We start from the raw sequence: 23,370 nt of genomic DNA on the forward strand, positions 1-23,370 counted from the left end.
TAATGTAGTTAACATAATTATCTAATAGACAAATGAAAGCACGAGTAATTTTTTTCAATTTTTGGATTGAATGTGTTTAATTGAAACATGACTTGATTTGAGTGTCTAAATAAAATATCGTATCAAGTTTAAAGGTCTCACTATTTATTAAGCCTAAATAAAAACGTAAATTTTACTACTTTACTCTTATCTCTCTCCAATACATTGCACTTTAATTAAGATCAAGATTAATATGAGATACTCCATAATAAATAGTTTTTCTTTTTATTTTTCATCCTAATAAGGGGAACACAATTTAAAAAGATGAACTAATCATTAGTTATATATGTACGTGTAATAATCTATTTGACCAAACTCTTAAATCTAAATCGCTAACTAACTGTTGAATCATTTACCAATTACCAATAAATCAATAACAATTTTTTTAAATTTAGGTTATTGATTTTAATTTAAGTTTTGTACAGCCCTAGTAGAATGGTGAAAGTAAATAGGGGAGTATTCAAATCATCACCAAAGAAGGTAGACAGTTGAGATAGCTAACCAACTAAAATGATTTGTGTCACATAGTGCCAGACTGCCAGTAAAATGAACTCATATTTTGGTAACCCGTCCAATTCGCTCATATTTTAATTGGGTTGGGTGAGTGATTTTTTACATGGGTAAAATATGGGTTGATACCCATATTCAACCCATAAAAATATGGGTAAAGTATGGATTAGTCAAATGGGTTAAACTTCTAACTTTTATTCACTATAAATTCATGATATCACTAAAAATATTTTAATTTTTCTTGCTTTTTATGTTCTTCTATAGAACTAATTATTTTCCACTATAATTGAAAAGGTGAAGTCTTTTGGCCCTCCAAAAATATATATTTTAAATGAACATTTCTTTTGTTACTTATATATATTTTTTGTTTAATTTTATATTGGATAATAAATACATAGTGTAAAATAAGCAAATTATGTATTAGTATTGACATTGCTTAAAGTGCATTAAGCATGTTTTAGTCCTAAAATGCAAATATTCATTTACTTTGAAATAAAAAATATTTTCCCCTTACATAATTTTATTTTATATTGAAAAGTTATAATTTTTTATTTATTTTTTACTTTTATGAAACAATAAAACTAAATGAAGCATTTTCAACATTTTTCATCTAAAAAAAGACTAAAATATTTTCTCCATGTTGAATTCTTAAGGAAAGTACTATTTACTCATGAAAATATGAGTAAACTAGTATTTTACCCAACCCATTTCTTACCCAATCAATTTTTACCCATATCAAATATGAGCGGATTGAATTATTACCCATTTTATGTTAACCCATTTTCAACCTGCCCAAATTTGATCCAACTCGCCCATTTGCCACCAGTTACATACTGAAAAAGATCTTCACATATTGGAGATCGTCCTCTGATACACAAAACAGACACAGGTCCATGGGCCATTAGGGCAATGTTGTCCCCTAATCACGTAACCTGGTCTTGGACTAGCATTGTTGGGTTGATGCTTTAAATTGTGTACTCTAAAGTCCTACATTAATCATCATTTAAATTTATTTTCTTAGATCAATGGAACAAAGATGGGGGGTTTAATTGTAATAATTTTCCCCTAAGTAGAAGTATCAAAAGTGGTAGTCAGTTTACGCATATGCCTACATAAGTAGACACTTATATTTGTATAAATAGACACATTCATTCTACGTGACAATTTTGTATCATACGTCACGTCCTACATGTATTATGCCATGTAGGATGCATGTGTCTACTTATTTATTTTTATACAAGTTTAAATGTCTACTTGTGCACGCTCAAAATTGGGGGAATAAATATTAGTTGAAACCAAGTTAAAAGGACATCTTTATGTATTAGGCATAATACATAAATTTGTCATTTAACTTGACCTCATTTTACATTTATACCCTCCATCTAGGTGTGCACAATTAAGAATTTAAACTTGTATAAAGTTGAACAAATAGACATGTGTCCTATGTGGCATAATACATGTAGGACACCACATAGGATGTAAATTGCCATATAGAACGCGTATGTTTATTTGTTCAACTTTATACAAGTATAAATTCTTAATTGTGCACACTCAAAATTGAAGAACATAAATGTAAGTGGAATTCAAGTTAAAAGGCGTATTCATGTATTATGCCTTAATTTAATAATTGGTTCTCACAATTTGTTGCCAACTAATATGGAAATTCCTTTTTATAACCCTTTTATTTGTTCTATATAACAAACCTATGATATGTAAAATCATGTTTAATATAATTTCAACATATAAAAACAAAAGCCAAGACATAATTTTCTTGTGAAATAGAATCAGATTTATAAGACAATCTTTTCTGCCCCCACAAATTTAGAAACTAGCTCCAAATATCAAACTCAGAGTCTGTAGTTTGTCTTATTGATTTCACATGACACATAAAGGACTCTTAACTGACCTACATTACATCAGATTGCTAACTTGCAGTTCACATAGGACATAGCATATCTCCCTAAACAACAACACAAACAAAAAATAAAGCGACGACGTATATTGCCTTAGAAAATCTGAATATTATTCTCCTATAGCTATAGCTAGGAATAATTGGCAGCATTCAACATACAGCTCAGTTTTCTGCAGCAAAAAATAAAAGTCAGTAAGCACTAAGAATGTGAGCTATTTATACTCCCTCCGTCCCTTTTTAGTTGTCCACTTTAGAAATGACACACAGATTAAGGCAACAATGATTAGCACAGTGAAGTTACAATTTTACCCTTATGACAACTTTTCACTTCAAAATTACAACAACTTATTTGAATTTAAGTGAAATAAATTGGAGGGAAACAACATACACTTTTACAATTTTCAAAAAGTGTAAATAAGGGTATAATAGGAAAAAATTTGTTGTCCTTTCTTGATTTGTCAAAATGGACAACTAAATAGGGACAACTAAAAAAGGAAATATGGACAAGTAAATAGGGACGGAGGGAGTATAACAGTAGAGGTAGGGGTGTACATGGTTGAGTTGGTTCAGATTTTTTAAATATCAAATCAAATCATTTGTGTCGGATTTTTAAATTTATAAACCAAATTAAATCAATAAAACTCGGATTTTTCAACCTCGGGTTTTTTCGGTTTTTCGGGTTGTTTCGGGTTTTCTGGTAAAGTATTCATACAAACATATAATTTACTTGTACTTTAAATGCTTCTTTAGTCCTACCAAAATACAATTATCTAAGATGTTTCTTAAAAATATAACACAATATGATATGATTAATGACACTAAAATATCCAACAAAAATAATAATAATGAAATCGCGTAAAACAAATATTGCAAATTAACAAGTCATAATGAAAATGATCATAATTTAAAAGTACTAAATCATGCTAAAATTAAGTTTAATAAGTATTAGTTACATGACTAAATATTAAAGAAGATTAAAATTAGATTATGTAATTTAATTGTCTAAACCAATGTAAAACTAAAGAACAAAAATTCAATATTATTGTCATTCTTAGCGTTGAATTGATTTTCTTTTTGCATTAGTATTAATTTGATTTTGATTTAAACTTTATTATAATTACCAACATTTGTGAACTATAATCTTTATTGGCCCATTCATAATTCTAAGTTTCAAACTTGAAATAATATATTAAAAGATAAAAACTATGGAAAAGTATAAGAAATATTTAAAAATTATATCAAAGTAAATATTTTTATGTATAAAATAAAATTTTAAAATTATATATATAAATTCGGGTTGGTATTTTTTAGTTAAAACCAAACCAACCCAAATATAGTCGGGTTTTTTTTTTTTCAAAACCAAATCAAGTCAAACCAAACCACTAGTCGAGTTTTTTTCGGATTGACTCAGTTTGCGGTTCGATTTGATTTTGTACACCCTAAGTAGAGGTATATATGAGTCACTGAGAGGTATATGATTTTAAATTTAAGAAACTAATATGTTCATTTTTCATATTACTGACCAACAAGAGAGGGGAGGAAGGTTGCATTGAGAGGGAAGGTGAGCAGTGATGCGGAAAGTGTTGCAGATGCAGTCATGGTCCACTAATTGAAGGGCAGAACAACAATCGAAACTGGGGTTTGGATTGGTTATCCCTGGCACCACGAATGGCGCGCAGATGTTCAAGTTGTTAAGTGATGGTGAGCATGTTGTGATCTGCTCCTGACATTGAATCACTTGGCTTTGAAGAAGCAGCACAATTGCTAGTACCACAATGGACTTCATGTTATTTCTTCAAAAGAACTGTATGTATCAGCTGAGTTAATGTATGTTGTTCCAGCAAGGATTCTATTTATATAAGTAATAATGAGAATGAAACAGGCCATTATGCATGACCAACCTAATACTGAGTTTTGATACACAACAGTCAGCTCTGCCTCCACATATGTGGATACAACTTGTAACAGATTAACACTTTTATATTTTGCAGGTTACAAATTCTTTTTTCAGTATATCGAAATTAAAACAATATTGTTAGTCGTTTGGTAGGACGTATTATTTAATAGGATATTCAGTATTTAGGGTGTATAACTAATACTACTACATAACAAATCATGATATTAGCAATACTTATTAGTACATGGAGAATTGTCCTCAATATACCAAACCAAACAATGGATAAGAAGTAATCCCGGCCCAGTATTACTAGTCCCAACATAACTAAATCTTAACCTTATCAATAGACTATCAAACGATCCCTAATTGCAACATGGCGCCTATCCTGAATGCATAATGATTAGGGAGTAGGAACGATCGAGTACTACTGGCTTCTCTGAATTAGTTATAACACTCTCTGCCTCAGTCAGCTTTCTAACTGAATAACGGAATTCAAGCTCATCACTTAAACATGCTGCCTTTTACAAGAATTTTTAACTCCCTCTCTCAACAATTCAGTCAAATTAACTAAAGCAACATCCTAAAATGTTTAGTATGACGGATATTTTATACTCTAGTTAACTAATTAATTAAACTATCTGGTCAAGGGAGTTTGACTAAAAATGAATTTAATAATGTAGATGAAGTAGTACTAAGCAGGGCTGCTTAATTAATTTAACAAGGGAACAGCTTTAAATGTATAATTAAAATGTTGTAGTACATCTATGTCAGCAATCCACTTCCCTAAATCTTGGACTATAAAATTAAATAGTTTCCCATCCCCAGATATATATATATACTAATAAAACCAGATTCAAGTTGCATAACTTCAAATTCAATGTTTCACTATTCTTGGGACAATGTTTTATCCTTAGTATTTAATGTTCTTGAAATAAGATCAGCTTATTCTTGTTCTTAAATAATTTATTGTAGAGACATAAGGTAAAGTAGTTATTAAAGGAGTATATTTTTTCTTCTTCTTAAGAGACGGGTAAAAAGAAAATATGACAACTAGAGTAAAGGTAGGATAATGGATTGGATCAAACAAATTGATCCACCTAAAGAAATGGCAAATCCAACACTTGAATTAAGAAATTAAATCTGGTAATTAAAGGTGATCATAACAGCTTAAAGATTGAATGAAGGCATTATGTTTAATTAAACAAGATGATAAGTGTGTCTCTTTATCAATTAGCAGCTTCTTTTTGCTAGTGCTGTTATGCTAATACTAATCATCTTTTGAGCCAAAACTAAAGGAACTCCACTGCATTCATTCATGTCAGTCAAGAGATTGAAGTAGCTAAAGAATCATATGAGCTTAATATATCACAATTGTAAAAAGATGAAAAAGACAGAGGAATCATATGAAGAAATCTATAAAAGTTTTTTTCAAAAAAAATAAAAATATCTAGTAGGGACTTTTTAAGATTCTTGGATAGATGGAGCTGTCCAATATGACTTTACTGCAAAGAGAAGTTTTTCCCTCTCCAATGGTCCATCTTCATGATCCACTATTTGGCTATCCCAGTTCAGTCCATCTGTTATCCTCTTTACTTTGATCAATGTATCTACATCATCTCTAATTATTACACTTCCTTCTGGCCTTAATATTCTGTCCATCTCAAGTAATATATCCTCCATTTCACATCTGTATATATACACAATCAAGATTTTCACTCAAAATATAACATACGAAGAGATTCAATATCAACTATATATACATAAAACAATAATTTTGATTGTGTAGTTTTTCACCGTTGTATATAGATCAATTTAAAAGGTTCAAAAATTATTACCTGTCTTTATAGAGAGTAAATACAGAATCAGCATGAATAAGATCATATGTTCTTGGGTAAGTTGACATAGCCTCACACCTGCAACAAATGTTCATGGTAAATTAAAAAAATATACTAATGTCTAAATGTAACAAAGGGAAAAGAAAGGTAAACTAAAATTGAATAAAGCATAGTGAGAATTCATATATGAGTAATATAGTCGACCCTGACTTGATTGGGATTGAGGTGTACGTAGTAGTAGTAATTTTTGTTTAGTGAAATTACCAGCTCTGGTATGTTCCAATTAATCCTCGTTCATAGATAACACCAAGCGTGTTAACATTAGCTTCAGCAGGAACTATGTTCATGACCCAAACAGGATCATCAACCAAATTGGCAGCAAAACCACCCAAGTAGGCATTCATATCTAATAGATTTCGGTATCTCCCCGGTTGGCCAAGTTGATTATTCACTGTCTTGTAGTACGAAACTCTTCGTTTCCATAGCTGTGAGTCCTTGTTGAAAGTGTCCGACGTGACCCCATTTACAGTTCCTCTGCTAATCCTTGGTGGTATCGCGTGTAATCTTTTAGGCCATTTTTCCAACTGTCCACCAGCTACCTTTTCTTCACTCGAAACTTCAGGCAAGGAAGTTAAACATGTTTCAATCTCTGTGTACCTGAATGTATACATCAATACGACAAATCCTCAGTATAAATTAAAATTATAGCCTGTAATCGACATTCAATGATTGAAAGAGGGACAAACCAGGCTCTATCAGGATCTTGAGCAGGACACATTGGTGGATTTTTTGATGTCTTTCGAAATTCCTTGCATTGTAAATGATTGTATGGCTTCTGCCATATAGCAATGTCATCCTTCTCAACAAACTTTTTCCAGCACAAGCTCCTAGCCACTTTCTCAATTTTTGTTTGTTCAGCATTTAGGTCTTCTTTCGTTCTTTCCCAGCCTTTCCAGTATTTCCTCCAATGAATTGGTGGACCGGAAAGAATCCAATATCCGCCAGGCCTTAGGACTCTGTCAACTTCAATCAAGTACGTACCATCTGATCGATCCATCCATCAAAACATCAATTACAATAGAATCGCGATGTCAGCGTTATTAACTAATGATCAAAACTAACAGAATTAGTACGCACCATATTCGCCCCAAGGAATGAGGCAACGAGAGCAATGAGCCATATCAAATGCTCTAGAGGGATAAGGGAGTCGCTTGGAAGCAATAACTCCAATCAAAGCAGGAACTCCACGCTCAAGAGCAAATTGAACCTGTGCTTCATGTGTATCTCTAGGTGCAAATGATATAGCTAGGATATTCCTTGACAAAAGGTACGCTCCCCAACTCGCCACCTGCGTATATTGTAAATTTTTAACAGCTTCATAGATACTATTCCTTTCGTCCCAGTTTATATAACCGTCATTTGACATTAACACAAAGTTAAAGAAATCAACCATGACTTTTAAATTTTGTGATCTAAAACATGGTTTATGCAATACTGCCAAATTTCACTGTAGAATTAGGAAGAAACATCATGCATGCAGTGCCAACCAAGAAATGAGCATGTGAAGCTCAACCAAAATAAGACTTTTTTCAGACTTCCCCTGATTTCTAAAAAGGTGGGAAATTAGCTTTTATTACATAAAATAAAAAAAAAAAATCAAGAAATGAAAACTAATCCAAGATAGTAAAAATCAAGATTCATGGAGCGTAAACAACGGAGAAGAAAACACCCATAAAAGGCAAAAAAAAGTATTTTGCGTGAGGCATTCAATTATACCCCTGTTTTAGCTGCAAGAAATTGATCATACTAAAAGATGATAAAGAAAGTAAAAAATTTACCCCACATCCTGTATCAATGGCGGTTCTAATAGAACCATCTTTAAGATTAATCAATTTTCCAATATCATCAATATATGCATCAGCACCATTAGGGAACATAGTACCACCACCGGGAAATCTAAACCGGTCACCTTCAAATCGAATCCAGTTCTGAACAGCTTTCTCCACCGTCAATTCTTTATGAGGCACGTTAGCATACCATGCCAGATCCCTACTCATTGGCCACTTGAACGGATTCTTGTAACCGTACGGCGCCGGTATACGGCATCTCAAGAATTCACTCTTTTCTGGACAATGTCTTTCTCTGTATATCAATCTGTCTCTGTTATACTTTAACGACCTTGTGGGGTCTTCACATGGAGTATACTCAGTGTACTTAACGTCACATGGGGGGTAAATCTTGACTGTGTCATCTGGAACCACAGCTCCTCCAGCGCCATCGCCGGCGGAATGGTGAGTAGTGAAATCCAATTGGGAAGATGAAACAGGGGAAGATGAAAAAACAGGGGAAGTTGTGTTTTGAGAAGAGAAGCAACTAGAAGCAATGTTAGAGAGGTGAAGGCCAACGGTGGTGGTGGTGTGTTGTAATTGGCCGGCGTAATAACAAGCACAACAGAGGAAAGTGATGGCAGCTAAAGAATAGTAAAGATTGAGTCTTTTCCAAGAAGAAAAAGGGTGTGTAGGTTGTGAAGGTTTGGAAGTTGGAGTATAGTATGGGGTTTGATTAGAACCCGCCATGGCAGAGCAAAAATGGTCCTCTGGTTTGAAGGGATATGATGAATTTTGGTGGCCAGTACTTTTATAGGAGTTAGGAAGAAGACAAGCAAGCTGGGGTGGCGGATATGGGGGAGTTAGATATAGATTTGAGAAGTGTTGGAAAAAAAGAATTCCAAGTTGGACATGTGAAGGGGAGTTTACTCTATCCTAGTTTATATTATGAATAGCGGGTTTATATGACACATATTTTTTGAAAAATATTTAAGAATATAAATTTTAAAAAAAATAATTTTCAAAATATTCTATTAAAAATGTAAAGTAATTAACAATCTCATCAAATGCAGGTGAATATTTTTTTTTGAACATACAAAAAAAGAAAGTAGGATAAAAATATTGAAACTTTGAGAGTAATTAGTACTCTTTCCGTCTCATATAAGTTGCCCACTTTATTAAAAATATCTATCCCAAATTACTTATCAATTTATAGAATTAAGAGAAAATTAATAAAATTTTCCTATTAAGTGTGTGATTCATGTGTATCTGCTCAACTCGAACCTTTTAGATTTCATTCATTCATTCATTCATCTCCACGGTAAATAAAAATATGCTGAAAGTTAATCCTTGGTGCAACCCTATCACAATTGAAAAATGTTCTTAGTTCCCAAACATATTCTTTATTCGGATCTTAGCTTCATCATATATGCTTTTAATCGCTCTAGTATATGTAATAAAAAGGCCTTTAGCCTCCACGCACCTCTATAGAATTTCCCTCGGAGGCTTGTCAATAAATTTTTTTAAAGTCAATGACCACCATGTGAAAGTCCATGTTTCTTCTCTTACATTGTTTCACCGGTCTCCTATATGCCACGCCATGATTCATTCGAACTGGTTATCAAAAATAGACATGATCCCTATCATATTTAGTTCCCTCTTCTCAAATCTTCATAGAATGGTTTAATAATTTGATATTTTTACCGTTACTGCACATACTAAAATTAGTTAAATGAACACTTATTTTTTAAAATAAAAGAAGTAACTAGAGTAAATTAATTGAAATAGGAGTATACCGTTAGAATTAGGTGTTGATTTCTCTGTCCCATAGATGCCTCTGTTTAAGGTAATGTAAGATATGAGTTATGTTTTGCCATTTAAATGAATATCCTACTCACACTCTCTTACATTGGTCCCCTTACAATTGTGAACATAAAAAAAGTGAGATATCACATACCAATTCATTTTCTTTGTCTATTCTACAGTGCTGAAATTCTACTGAGCACATTCATTAAGGATACGTTCTGTGCCAACCATAACGTATTTTTAAAGAATAAATGATTTTTTTTTTGTGTTCGATATGTATATACGTTACAAATATTATCTTTTAAGTCATAGGTTTTTTCACAGGAAACATTCGAATAGGGGAGTAAGTAATTAATGGTGATCACCAAACGTGAAGGCAACGGAGGCTCTTCTCAAATCCCCAAATACGCTAAATTTATATTCTTTGTCTAATTTTTCTTTTTTATTTGTTCATTTTGATAAATCAAGAACGGATAAAAAATTTTTTTTTACATATTAAACCCTCAATTAATTCCTTTGAAAAAAGTAAAACTTCTTGAAAATCTTAAATTTTTAATTCATTTACTTCATACTCTCTCCATTTCAAATTAATTGAATTGTTGAGACATTTTTCATTTTTTCAAATTAACTTAATTGTTCAATTTTCAAGACTACTTTTAGAATGTTCTTCCAATTTTACCCTTCATTAATTAATATTTAGTTATTTTAATCATAAATTTGATATAATTAATAAGGATAAAAATGGAAAGTTATGCCTAATTTATGTCTTTGTCTTCTTTTTTTAAAGGGTGTGAAATACCTCAACAATTCAATTAATTTGAAATGGAGGGAGTGATTAATAGAGATAAAATGATAAACTTATTATGTCAATCATTATTTTCTTAATATGTGTGTCAATTTAAAAATGAACAAGTAATTAAGGACAGAAGAGTAGTAGAGTACTATTATATGGCATCTCTTCCTCGGAAGCCGTCAAATTTTAATTGCTACAAATTTCCACACGTTAAAACTCCACTAGCTAACTAATTGAACAGCATGCGTTGCCTATTATAGTTAGACTAGTAAAGAAAGTCCGGGTGCTGTCCGGGCCCAACATTAATAAAGTTATATTGTTATTCTCTCCGTCCTATATTAGATGAGAATCTTTCTAAAAATATTTTTTTCATATTATTTGAGCACTTATTAAATTAGGATAGAATTAATTAATTCTTTTTCATTTTACCCCTACAATTAATATGCCCATTCCTATATTGTATGTGTATTTTTTGTAACTCATTTCAATGTGCATTGATATAAACAAAGGGCAAAATGGTGAAGTCTTCCAATGTATTAATGATTTCTTAATCACCGTGTAAAGTTGGAAGTGCCCATCTAATATGGGACGGAGGGAGTATAGTTTATGTATTGTTATAAAATTAGTAAAGATTGTTATAATATATTTTGCTCATAAGTGAGCTAATATAGAAACTTATTTGTCATTTGTCTTTTTAATTTCAATTTCAAATAGCAAATAAATGTAGCGATAAGATTGAGGGTAGAAATGAAGCATATCTTTCTAAATTTAAGTAAAAATAAACAGAGTAGAAGTAACATTAGGGTTATCGATAGGACGATTCATTCGATTATTTAAATTTTTTTTATATCATTCAATTTTTCGGCTATTTTATAATGTATAACCAAAATTAAAATTTTAAAATCATCCCAATCCTAATTTATGTGACAGAAGCAGTACAAAAAATAGTCTTTTTTTTGTTGTCTTGTAGATATTTTAATTTATTATTTATTGTAAATTATAGTACTTTTTATTAAAGTTTTTAGTAACATATATTACTTTTTATGTTTGAGAGTTAAACCAACTTTTTTTATATGTCTTTTAATTCTATATGTGTTTTGTCCTTTTCCATTTTGAAAAACCAACACTCTCTCCATTTTATTTTATATGTCATTTCTTTTTATAAATATATTGGTTATTCTCTCTTCTTATTGGAACACATGTTGACTTGTGGAATACTTATTCCCTCTTCTTATATAGTAATTATTGCTGCTACAACTTTATATTTTGAGATATAAGGAGTACTATGTTACATAAGATTGATTTATGTTTCTGATAAATTAGTTAGGTTGTTCTAATTCTTAGAAAATGAGGGGATTATAACTTATATTTAGAAAATGTAGATTCAAATTTTAAATATTTATTTGTAACAGTTTAGTCAAAAACAATATCTATTAGAAAAATAAAATTTTATTTTCATGGTCAAACGCTAATCGCAACTCGCAACTGAAATCTATACGTATAGATCACTGCGCTCATTGTGACACCGACATTACGCATTCTTTTTTTTTTTTTTTTTTTTTTCTCTTTCTACCAACTACTTCATACTTTAATGTTTTTCTTTTTCTCTCTTAAGCGTTGAGTACAAATTACACAAAAAGCTAAACGTAAGGTTGGGGGTGTATAGTTTGATAAAAAAAATGTAATATTATATCAAAATTGAAAACTTTTCTAGTTCAGTTTATCCAGATATATAGCTGGATGCATTTTATTAGTATTATTTTTGAAAAAAGATATTTGTTATTTATAAAAAAAATTGACTAATTCTCCCACCACTTAATGAATATTCAATTAGTCGCCTTCTTAGATTTGAAAGTCATTACAATATGCCAGTAATGGGATTAGTTAATGAATATATTAATTAATTAGTCTAACTACACAGCAAGTGCATAAACTTTAATATTTCATTGAACGTAACATATGGTATCGAAGCGTGCGTGAACGACTTTGACTTATAATAGGAAAATATTACTAATTTATTACTTCGAGATCAAATGAGCCACTCGCTTGGACTAAATAAAACTAAAATTACTAAAGGTCCTTGCAGTGGAGTACCTATCTCTTTATTCTTAATCAGCGATCGCGAATTTGAGTTTTATCAGATATGAAGTCGCTAGTTTTAGGAAGTCTTTTACTCCTAACGTGGGACTTTTCAGTGCAAGTCTAGTTAGATGGACCCTAATGTTCATAGAAAATCGGGATTTTTTTTTAGTTAAACTAAATTAAATAATTAAACCTCCGAATTGACATGCATGCTAGTCTAGCTAGTCAAATAATTAAAGAATGGCGTACCTTAATTTCCACCCCATTTATCGTACGTAATCTCTATATTTATAATAATTATATAATATAGTCTACTCCTAATAGTAGTATATTCTTTTCAAAAGCAAGATTTTCCTCAAATGCTTAATTTGATATATTCATTTGTTTGTGATCTCAAAGCAAAAGATAAATTGCACGTTAATTCACCTCGCATTTAATCTTCAGTTAACTTTTTATAGAATAGCTATATGTTAGTGCATGTGCATAGTTATATTCATAGCTGTGTGCTAATGCCAGTTGTTAATTATTATTTTTTTCTTTTGAATATGAGTGGAAATTATTAAATGTTTGAATGAGAATATTTAACTAATCCTAAAATAGAAAAAGGATTATCATGTACTAATATATCTGTCTTAAATTTTTAACTTTATTGAATCATATATAAGAAAAAAATTCCCAACCTAGATTGCTATAAGTTTTAGCTATGATTTAGGCATAGCCACAATAGTTCTCTCCAAAAATAATTTCAAACGATTAAAATATAACTATATCTGATATGTATTTATTTTTTCTTATCAACTTCCCATTGTGAGACGTTTGCACATGATCCAATAATAGATCGATGCATAATATCTCGTTGGAGGTACACCTAGGGAATACATGTCCAATGAATTTTATTTAACATTATTTGAACTAACCTACCAATTATCTTAAGATTATTCATTCTGATCTTGTATACTCAAAAAAATTTCTCCGGATACAATAAATTCAAGAAAATATATGTAGCTAATGAAAGAAAACGTGTTTGTACTTGAATAGCACTATAACCATGAAACATTTAGCGGTAATAAATTTTGACAATTGAGTTGATGTCATTACATTAAGAGTCTTTTCAAAGTCTTTAACGACATTTATATAGAGTGTGTTGGTTATAAATACTCATATTAATTATTACCACTAAATATAATATAGCGACAATTATATTATTACTGCTAAATCGTTTGTTTTTGTTAGGGTAGGCTCCAAGCCCTGTGGACATATATACATGCATTTCCTAAACATTAATTTGCCTCTTGGCTTCCACATAAAATGTCAGTCATTGTCAAGGAATCAAACAAAATGGGGTAGAAACTAAAATAGATTGCTAGAGAATGGAGAAAACTATTGGGGGAGGCTTTAATTGATGATGATGACTACTCTTATTGTTTTCTAGCTGCATCTATTTTGAACTAGCTAGTTCCATTGCAATTGGCAGCCAGCCTAAAATGTCCCTACTATTATACTATATGTATTATTGATTAAGTTTTTAGTATGAGTAATGAAGCTCTTATTCAAAGATGTACTAGGAATTAAGAATTTTAATTTGTTGAAAGACTAATTCATATAGTTGTACTAGGGAATATATATAATTTTGTATAGGATTTGATACTTGTTTTAGTTTATCTAATTCATGTTTAAATAGAACTTATAGTCAAATTTATATAGGAATAATAGGTTTTTCACTTTCTATCTAGTTTCTTGTAGTGGAGAGTTAATGAAATTATTCAGAGATTTATGATATTCTAAATAAATTATTTTTCTTCAAGCTCTTGTTCATAACTCAAAAAAATAGGCATAATACATAAACATGACCCTTAACTTGACTTCAACGAACAACTATGCCCTCCAACTTTGAGTGTGCACAAGTAGACACTTAAACTTGTATAAAATTAAACAAGTAGACACACATATCATACATGACATAATACACGTAAGACGCCACATAGGATCATGTAGGATGTCATGTAGGATGAATGTGTCTATTTGTTCAATTTTATGCAAGTTTAAGTGTCTAATTATGCACACCCAAAGCTAAAGGTCATAGTTGCCAGTTGATGCCAAGTTAACGGTCATGTTTATGTATTATGCCAAAAAAATATATAATTGGGAAACTTCCAGAAAACAACGAACATTAGCCCTTAAATAGGACATCATAGCTACATTTTAACTAATTATACAATTCGTAACAATATTATGGTTTGTTACGCATTTATATTTTTATATTTTTTCGTGAATTTTATAGGAAAAAATACAAATACAAATTGATATGTATCAAAATGAGTACATATTAGGAGGAGAGATGAGCGAGATCGAGAGAGGTAGGAGAAAGGATTGTATTTTGTATTTATTTTGCATTGTATTCTGAATTTATTTAGTGCATAACTATTTTGTATTATGTATCAATTGTATTCGAAATACAACGAATACAACTGTATTCATCCACTCTTTGATTGGATACAATTGATATTGAATATATTTGACTGAGAAGATGAATGCATATTGTATTTGTATGAATACAAGTTCAATTGATACAAAAATACAAATATGGTTTTTGAATGCAATTGATATAAAACACAAAACTCTCACTTATATTTGATTGAATTGAATACAATTGATATAAAATACAAAACTCTTACCTATATTGATAAATGATAGTTTAGGTATGAAACTCACACTTTCAATAGTTTAGGTATGAAACAAAATAAAAAATGATAGTTTTAGTGTGTTTTTGACACTCATCTCTTTATAATTTGGTTAAACTATAGCTATTTTTCATTGCCTTGCATATATGTTGACATTTTTGTCATTTTCCATAATTTTCCCTGAAAAAACTATAAATTAAATTAGTGATATGAGTCCCAGAGCCCCCAAATATTTTCTCCAGCATTTTTTGTTCTTATATAAAAAAGGATATACATTAATCGTCGACTCAAGAAAATTATATGCAATATATTATGTATAAATCTTTATATCGTCAAATTTCACTAGTGGAAGGTAAGCGAACTCGATCACATCTCTAGTGGCCTTGACAAAATGTTCATCAATATTTAAATGAGCAACTTTCACATATAGCAAACACAAAATTCATATTTGTATGCTATAGCAAAGTTTGCATAATTGCGCTTCATAGCAAACATAAATATGTATATTTCGCTATACATATACAAAAGAAAGCAATTGTATAATCTGCTTTGGTATACATATACAAAAAGATCAATTGTATAAAGTGAGAGAGGCGAGGGAGCGAGCGAGATCTGGGAGAGTGGCGAGCGAGATCTGGGACAGGGGAGAGAGGGGAACGAAAATATATGTATATATACAATTTTCACGCATTTTATACATTTGCGTTTTTGTATAAAGTGAGAGAGGCGAGATCTGGGAGAGTGGCGAGCGAGATCTGGGAGAGGGGAACGAAAATATATGTATATATATAATTTTCTCTCGCTTTATACAAACACAAACGCATTTTATACAATTTGCGTTTTTTGTATAAAGTGAGAGAGGCGAGTGAGAGAGTGAGATCTGGGACAGTGGCGAGCGAGATCTGGGAGAGGGGGGAGAGGGGAACGAAAATATATGTATATATACAATTTTCTCGCGCTTTATACAAACACAAACGCACTTTATACACTTGCGTTTGTATAAAAAACGAGAGAGGCAAGGGAGAGAACGAGAGTAGCGAGCGAGATTCACCAGGAGAGAGGTGAAATAACAATAGTTTGCTATGAGGTACAATTAAATCAAACTATATTTATAACATTTAATTTGAATTAATAGTTTGCTATTATATACAATTTTCCCTATTTAAATTATATACAAAATAGGCTAAGATGAATATGGAGTCATTTTGATCATAATTGACTCATCAAGTGATATAAATGTGTCAAAATTTTACTTGGTAAAAAAAAAAAGGGAAAATTATGCGGTTAATCAAACTTATATTACTTGATTAGTCATCATAGTTATAGTTTGCTATAATTACCACTTGTGACTAATATTAATCATTAATTACGTGGGTTGACTTCGAGTTTGTATAATTAGTCACGTTTGTATAATTCACCACATTTGTATAATTCGCAACTAACAATTCTTCGTTTGATTTGTATTTGTATACAATGGTTTGTATTTGTATATGACGATGATTTCCTTTGATTTTTCAGTTTCGTCACCATATACATTCAATCTTTTTGTAAATAACTTTTTAAAGCTTGTATAAACATGTAGTTTTCGGATTTTGTATAATATAATTTATATAATGTAATTTGTATAATATAATTTTTATAGTCGTTTAAAGTTCAAATGTTTAGTTTGTATCAATTCGTTATTTCGAGTTTTATCATATTTGTATAATTCTAGACTTTATATCACTCCATTATACAAAAACATGCGAATTATACAAATGTACCCCTGAATTATATAAACGATATGCGAATTATACTAATTATTGCCCTCTCTCGCTCGCCTCTCTCCTCCCTCTCCCAATCTCACTCGCCTCTCTCCTCCTTCTCCCAATTTCTCTCGTCAGATATACAAATACGTATGTATACCAGTTACATATATACAATTATCTAGCTGATATACGTAATACACAATTCACCTCTCTCACACTTTCTGCCCTTTCTCGCTCACCTCTCTCCTCCCTCTCCAATCTCGCTAGCCACTCTCTTCCCTATAACATGTATCTAGGAATCATAATTAGCAAACTATAGCTATGGAACGTAATTAAGCTATTTTTGAGTGGCTATATGCAAAAGTTGTCCAAAGAAAAATTACGCTGGATGGGCAGAAAGTGTTTCTCCAATCTCAGTTATTAGGCAATGCTAAGGATTGTCAGCCTATAATTTTCAAAAACTAGAAATCAAATTTTAAGAGATTTTGGAGATACTTCCTTTCTTTTCTTTCTTCCCACAAACTCTAGTATAATACTTTCATATCGAGCCTATCAAATCATATAAAGTCCACCAAATTCGGATAACTCATACTACACTCTATTCAATACTATTCTTAAATATTCTACCAAATCGATACGTAAGTCCAGTAATACATTCGGCATACAATCATTTCACAATCAGTAACATCCTTTAATTTCTAAAAAATAAGATAGCTTTGGAGCATAATAGTACAGTTTTTATTTGTAAGTGAAGGTACATGTTGCATATGGAGGCATATTACATAGGGACAATAAATAGAGGCTTTTCTTTCTGTAAAGTAACACCAAACTTTTCTTCCATATCTAACTGCATTGGATCCTCATCATTGGGTAGTGACCACTTAAAATGATGGATCAAACTAGCTAAAATCAAGTGAACTTCTTGTATAGCAAAACCTAAGCCAGGGCATATTCTCCTCCCTGCACCAAATGGTATGAACTCAAAATCTTGACCCCTGAAGTCCACCTTGGAGTCAAGAAATCGCTCTGGCATGAAAGATAATGCATCTTCCCATGTGTTGGAGTCACGCCCTATTGCGTAAGCATTCACAAACAACTTCGAGTTCTTTGGGATGGTGTAATTCATAATCTTACATGTCTCAGGAGCACGACGAGGAATCAAGAAGGGAGTAGGCGAATGGAGTCTCAATGTCTCCTTGACACAAGCAGCCAAATATGGAAGTTCACTGATGTTTGATTCTGTGATAGTATCATTTTCCCCAAATTTACTTGTAAGCTCAGCCTGAAGTTTGTGCATAGCACCCTTGTTCCTTAGCAACTCTGTCATTGCCCATTCAATTGTTGAGGTTGTGGTGTCAGAACCCGCACCCATTAATTCCTGAAATTTAAGAACAAGATTGCGTCATGTCAGCCTCAATTAATTTTGACTAAAAATTTCACATCAAATTTTGTTGGGTTGATTCCTTAGATTGTCACTTAACTAATAGTGTTATCATTTTGAGACAATAACTATTAATTGAGTCACCGTCTGAGAAATCAACTCTCCTATTTGAAACCAGAGTAAATTAGTTCTAAAAAAAATAGAGATATTACTGTCACTAAGATATTGATCTGTAAATCTGAGAATCCACTATCAATCATGACATCCAAAAAATCCGAGCTGTGACGGCTAATTGCCTGCCTTTTTTCCTTGACAATTTCACTCCAGATGTTGATCAATCGACTCTGATATATTTCCGTCTGCTTTCCCCAATCCCTGCAGATCCAGAGCCTCAACTAAAGGATAGAAATCTGATATATTTGGCATAGCTCCCAATTCAATAAATTTTCTAAAAACACGTTTGGTCTCACTGGTGTTTCTTTCATAATCCAAATCACATACTAAATCTTTTGAAAAGAAAAGGTTCCCTAACGTGTTTAAAATGGTACCAAACAGAATTTCAGAAATCTTCACAGTTTCCCCTTTCTTAGACCTAAGAAAATGTATCATTTCCGACACTTTTTTCTCCCTCAGAGCAGCCTGTGACTCTACCGCTTTGGGTGAGAACAAATGTGTTCGACAAAATGCCCGCAAGAACTTCCAATGATTGCTCAAATCACTGGAAAAGACAATTGAGTGTTGATCAATAACAGAGAGTTCATATGGAACAACACTGGGCGGAGACCGGGCTGATAGAAGACGATCTTGAGTCTTGAGGATTTCAGCTGCAGTATCAGGGGATGAAGCTACCACAATCAGTTGAGTTCCCAGCTTGACAGAAATCAATGGCCCATGAATTTGGGCAAATTTTGCCAGTGAAATATGGGGGTTTTTCCCCATTTGGAGAATATTTCCTAACACAGGCCATGGTCGAGGACCTGGTGGAAGATTTCCAGATTTTGGTATGAGTTGTTTAACTATGAGAAACAAGAATGGAATAAAGATAAGAAAGGATGCTGGCAGCATATAATACTCCATTAAATCAACACAAGTATAATGCACAGGTATTTCATAATTGGTCAATAGACATATATAACACCAAAATATTCCAAGTTGTCATACTCACCAGCCGCCATATAGGATTTCACCTCCTTTTTCTAGAAGAAAACAAGTCAAACTTCTCTTATAGTATTATTTTAGGGAAAATTACACGGAGTAGTTAATTAGCTAATATAATAATGATATAAATTAATTACGACTCATAACTTAATTTTAGCTATAATTACGTCATTTCTCTCCTCTCTCCTCTTTTATACATATACAAATGCAAATTATACATATACATATACAATTATATGACAGATATACAAATACAATTAGGCTCTCTCTACCCTCTTGCTCGCGTCTCTCCTCTCTCTCCCAATCTCGCTCACCTCTCTCTTCCCTCTCCCAATCCTACTTGCCAGATATACAAATATATATGTATATCAGTTACATATATACAATTATTTGACATGTATACATATTCAGTTCGACATATATACATATACAATTCGCCTCTCTCCTCTCTCTTCCAATCTCGCTTGCATATCTCCTCCCTCTAACATGTAGCTACGAATCGTAATTAACAAACTATAGCTATGAAACATAATTAAGTTATTTTTGAGTGGTTATAAGCGAAAAATCTCTTTATAAGCTCATTAACAACATTTACACTACTGCTATTTTGTTTTATTGTATTAATAATAGTCAAGCAAACAATTCTTTGTATATTCAGCGCTTTACACAAATTTTAAAACTCAGCCATGTCGTAAATGTGAATTATTTTGAGTGAATAATATATCAAAAAATCAAATATTAATAGGAGCTCATCTCTAAAATTTGTAACAGTTTAAAAGAAATTTGAATAGTCAGGGATCGAAATAAAAAAATTAGTTTGTTGAGGAAGATAAACTATTTCGATGTATAAATATTATATAAACAATATATATGAATGTATATATACATTATATATACATAACATAACTATTTATACAATTTTGATATTTATAAAAAAAAATAAGTTCAGTGAGGAAGATGAACTATTTCGATATATAAAATTGATTGTCTTGTGGAATGATTTGACATGACAACATTTCCACATGAAGACATACAACTTTCTTGAGATCAAATTTCATTTGAATCACCTACTATTTCATAATCAATAAACCTTGACATGATTGATCAAAACAAATAATTTGTATCAATATTTGGTTCACTCTAATATTTTCATGATACATAAGTACACCAATTGCACTAAAATGATATTTTCGTTTCATTCTAATGTGACCAAAACTAATCTTTCTTTATATAAAACGATCTCACAATCATAGGGGTACTATTCAATGGAATAGCTTTATAACATTTTAAATCATTCAAGGATTTTTCATATAATGTGTACTGTCTAGCTACACATAATAATCATTTATTATCTTATTCAAGTTTTTCATATATTGTCAAACTAAAACAAATTTCATTGCATCCACCATAGGAGAACACATCTCCAAACAATACTGTCATGACTTTTGCGAAAAATATTTAAACCCCAAAGACACAAGTTATACTTAATATTTTTACAATTTTACTTGTTGCACAATAAATCATTTATTTTGTACTCCCAGTGACATTATTTCTTGGATATAGACTATAGAAAAAATACTCATATTACATAGGAACAATGAGTAGAGGCTTTTCTTTCTGTAGAGTAACACCAAACTTGTCTTCTATATCTAACTGCATTGGATCTTCATCATTAGGAAGTGACCACTCAAAGTAATGGATCAAGCTAGCTAAAATCAAGTGAATTTCTTGTCTAGCAAAACCTAAGCCAGGGCATATTCTCCTCCATGCACCAAATGGTATGATCCTAAAATCTTGACCCCTGAAGTCCACATTAAAGTCTAGAAATCACTCGAGCTTAAAAGATAATGCATCTTCCCAAGTGTTTGAGTCATGCCCTATTGCCCAAGCGTTCACAAACAATTTTGAGTTCTTTGGGATGGTGTAATCCATAATCTTACACGTTTCAAGTGCACGACGAGGAATCAAGAAGGGAGTAGGCGAATGGAGTCTCAATGCCTCCTTGACACAAGCAACCAAATATGGAAGTTCGCTGATGTTTGATTCTGTGATAATATCATTTTCCCCGAATTTACTTGTAAGCTCCGCCTGAAGTTTGTGCATATTGCCCTTGTTCCTTAGCAAGTCTATCATTGCCCATTCAGTTGTTGTGGTAGTGGTGTCAGAACCCGCACCTATTAATTCCTGAAATTGAAGAACAAGATTGTGTCATGTCCGTCTCAATCATCTTTTAAAAACAAAACTCACACCTATTTCATCAAATTTGTCTATTAGTTTTAAGAAATTGATTCAAAGGTGATGAAGAAATTACTCTCAATAAGATATTGATCTGTAAATCCAAAAATCCACTATCAATCATGGCATCCAAAATGTCCGAGCTACCACAACTAATTGCCTGCCTTTTTTCCTTTACAATTTCATTCCAGATGTTGATCAATTGATTCTGATATACTTGACTCTGCTTTCTCAATCCGTACAAATCTAGAGCCTCAAATAAAGGATATAATTCTGATATATTCAGCATAGCTCCCAATTCTATAAATTTTCTAAAAATATGTTTGATCCCACTGGTGTTCGTTTCATAATTCAAATCACATAAATCTTTTGAAAAGAAAAGGTTCCCTAACGTGTTTAAAATGGTACAAAACAGAATTTCAGAAATCTTCACAGTTCCCCATTCCTAGACCTAAGAAAATCTATCATTTCCGACACTTTTTTCTCCCTCAGAGCAGTCTGTGACTCGTCAGCTTTGGGTGAGAACAAATGTGTTCGACAAAATGCCCACAAGAACTTTCAGTGATTTGAGCAGTGATTTCTCAAATCACTGGAAAAGACAATTGAGTGTTGATCAATAACAGAGAGCTCATATGTAGAAACTTTGGGCACAGATCGGATCGATAGCAGACGATTTTGAGTCTTGAGGATTTCAGCTGCAGAAGCAGGAGATGAAGCTACCACAACCAGTTGAGTTCCCAACTTGACAGAAATCAATGGGCCATCCATTTTGGCAAATTGTGCTAGGGAAATATGAGGGTTTTTCCCCATTTGGAGAATATTTCCTAACACAGGCCATGGTCGAGGACCTGGTGGAAGGATTTGAGATTTTTGTATAAGTTGTTTAATGATGAGGAAGAAGAATGGAATCAAGAAAAGAAAGGATGCTGGTAGCGTATAGTACTCCATTGACAACTGAAGAATATAAGTGTCCACTAAGAGTCAATGGACCAGGTCCCTTGACACAATAAGAACAAAATGTAAACACAGGCAGTAGTTAGCATCCACTATACGTCAATGGACCAGGTCCCTTGACTCAGCAAGAATAGTAGCTGAAATAAGTGCAGAAAGTAAATAGCTGAAGGTAAAATCTTCACAAGGATTTTACGTGGAAACCTCCTTGCTCAAGAGAGTAAAACCACGACTTGTCTCACAGGATTTTCAACTGTTTCACTAATCTTCTTTAAGCAAAAGCGAACCACAATTACAGCCAACGTGAGAAGAAGTTATTAATCTCACAACCAAATAATAACTTTATTACTTAAAGAGCCTAATCAGATACCACACTTCCCACTAAGCTATCACCACTAGACAACTTAGACTTCAACTAAGCAACACACAGGTTGCCCACTAAACCACCACCCTCTGGACGATTTAAACTTTGACTAAGCAACAACAATGTTGCCCACTAAACCAGTCAACCTTAAC

At 32.0% G+C, this 23,370-nt stretch overlaps 1 protein-coding gene and 2 pseudogenes across 2 annotated transcripts; all 3 read right to left on the reverse strand.

The window, feature by feature from the left end:
- Window positions 1–5,818: 5,818 nt before the first annotated feature.
- LOC125813214 (probable methyltransferase PMT15) lies at window positions 5,819–8,807 on the reverse strand. Its single transcript, XM_049492693.1, has 6 exons — window positions 8,032–8,807; window positions 7,331–7,541; window positions 6,940–7,237; window positions 6,458–6,850; window positions 6,194–6,271; window positions 5,819–6,045 (listed from the first exon to the last, which is right to left on the reverse strand). Exons 1-6 carry the CDS (start codon window positions 8,767–8,769, stop codon window positions 5,820–5,822), a joined length of 1,944 nt encoding a protein of 647 aa, XP_049348650.1. The 5' UTR covers window positions 8,770–8,807; the 3' UTR covers window position 5,819.
- Window positions 8,808–17,864: 9,057 nt separating this feature from the next.
- LOC125813218 (probable (S)-N-methylcoclaurine 3'-hydroxylase isozyme 2) lies at window positions 17,865–19,597 on the reverse strand (annotated as a pseudogene). Its single transcript, XR_007442052.1, has 2 exons — window positions 18,723–19,597; window positions 17,865–18,507 (listed from the first exon to the last, which is right to left on the reverse strand). The product of XR_007442052.1 is annotated as a probable (S)-N-methylcoclaurine 3'-hydroxylase isozyme 2 (transcript).
- A 1,655-nt stretch (window positions 19,598–21,252) lies between these two features.
- Window positions 21,253–22,851, reverse strand: LOC125813222 (probable (S)-N-methylcoclaurine 3'-hydroxylase isozyme 2; annotated as a pseudogene).
- Window positions 22,852–23,370: the final 519 nt, after the last annotated feature.

This window comes from Solanum verrucosum, unplaced genomic scaffold, assembly GCF_900185275.1.
Source record: "Solanum verrucosum unplaced genomic scaffold, falcon-dt-bn FXZP01000189.1, whole genome shotgun sequence".
Taxonomy (NCBI): domain Eukaryota; kingdom Viridiplantae; phylum Streptophyta; class Magnoliopsida; order Solanales; family Solanaceae; genus Solanum; species Solanum verrucosum.

Bases quoted from the DNA above. Each gene is read 5' to 3' on its own strand.
- LOC125813214 (XM_049492693.1), bottom strand. From the start codon at position 8,769: ATGGCGGGTTCTAATCAAACCCCATACTATACTCCAACTTCCAAACCT. The intron at 7,542-8,031 runs GTAAATTTTTTA...CAATATACGCAG, and splicing joins CCATTGATACAGGATGTGGG to GTGGCGAGTTGGGGAGCGTA. The intron at 6,272-6,457 runs GTAATTTCACTA...CATTTGTTGCAG, and splicing joins ATTGGAACATACCAGAGCTG to GTGTGAGGCTATGTCAACTT.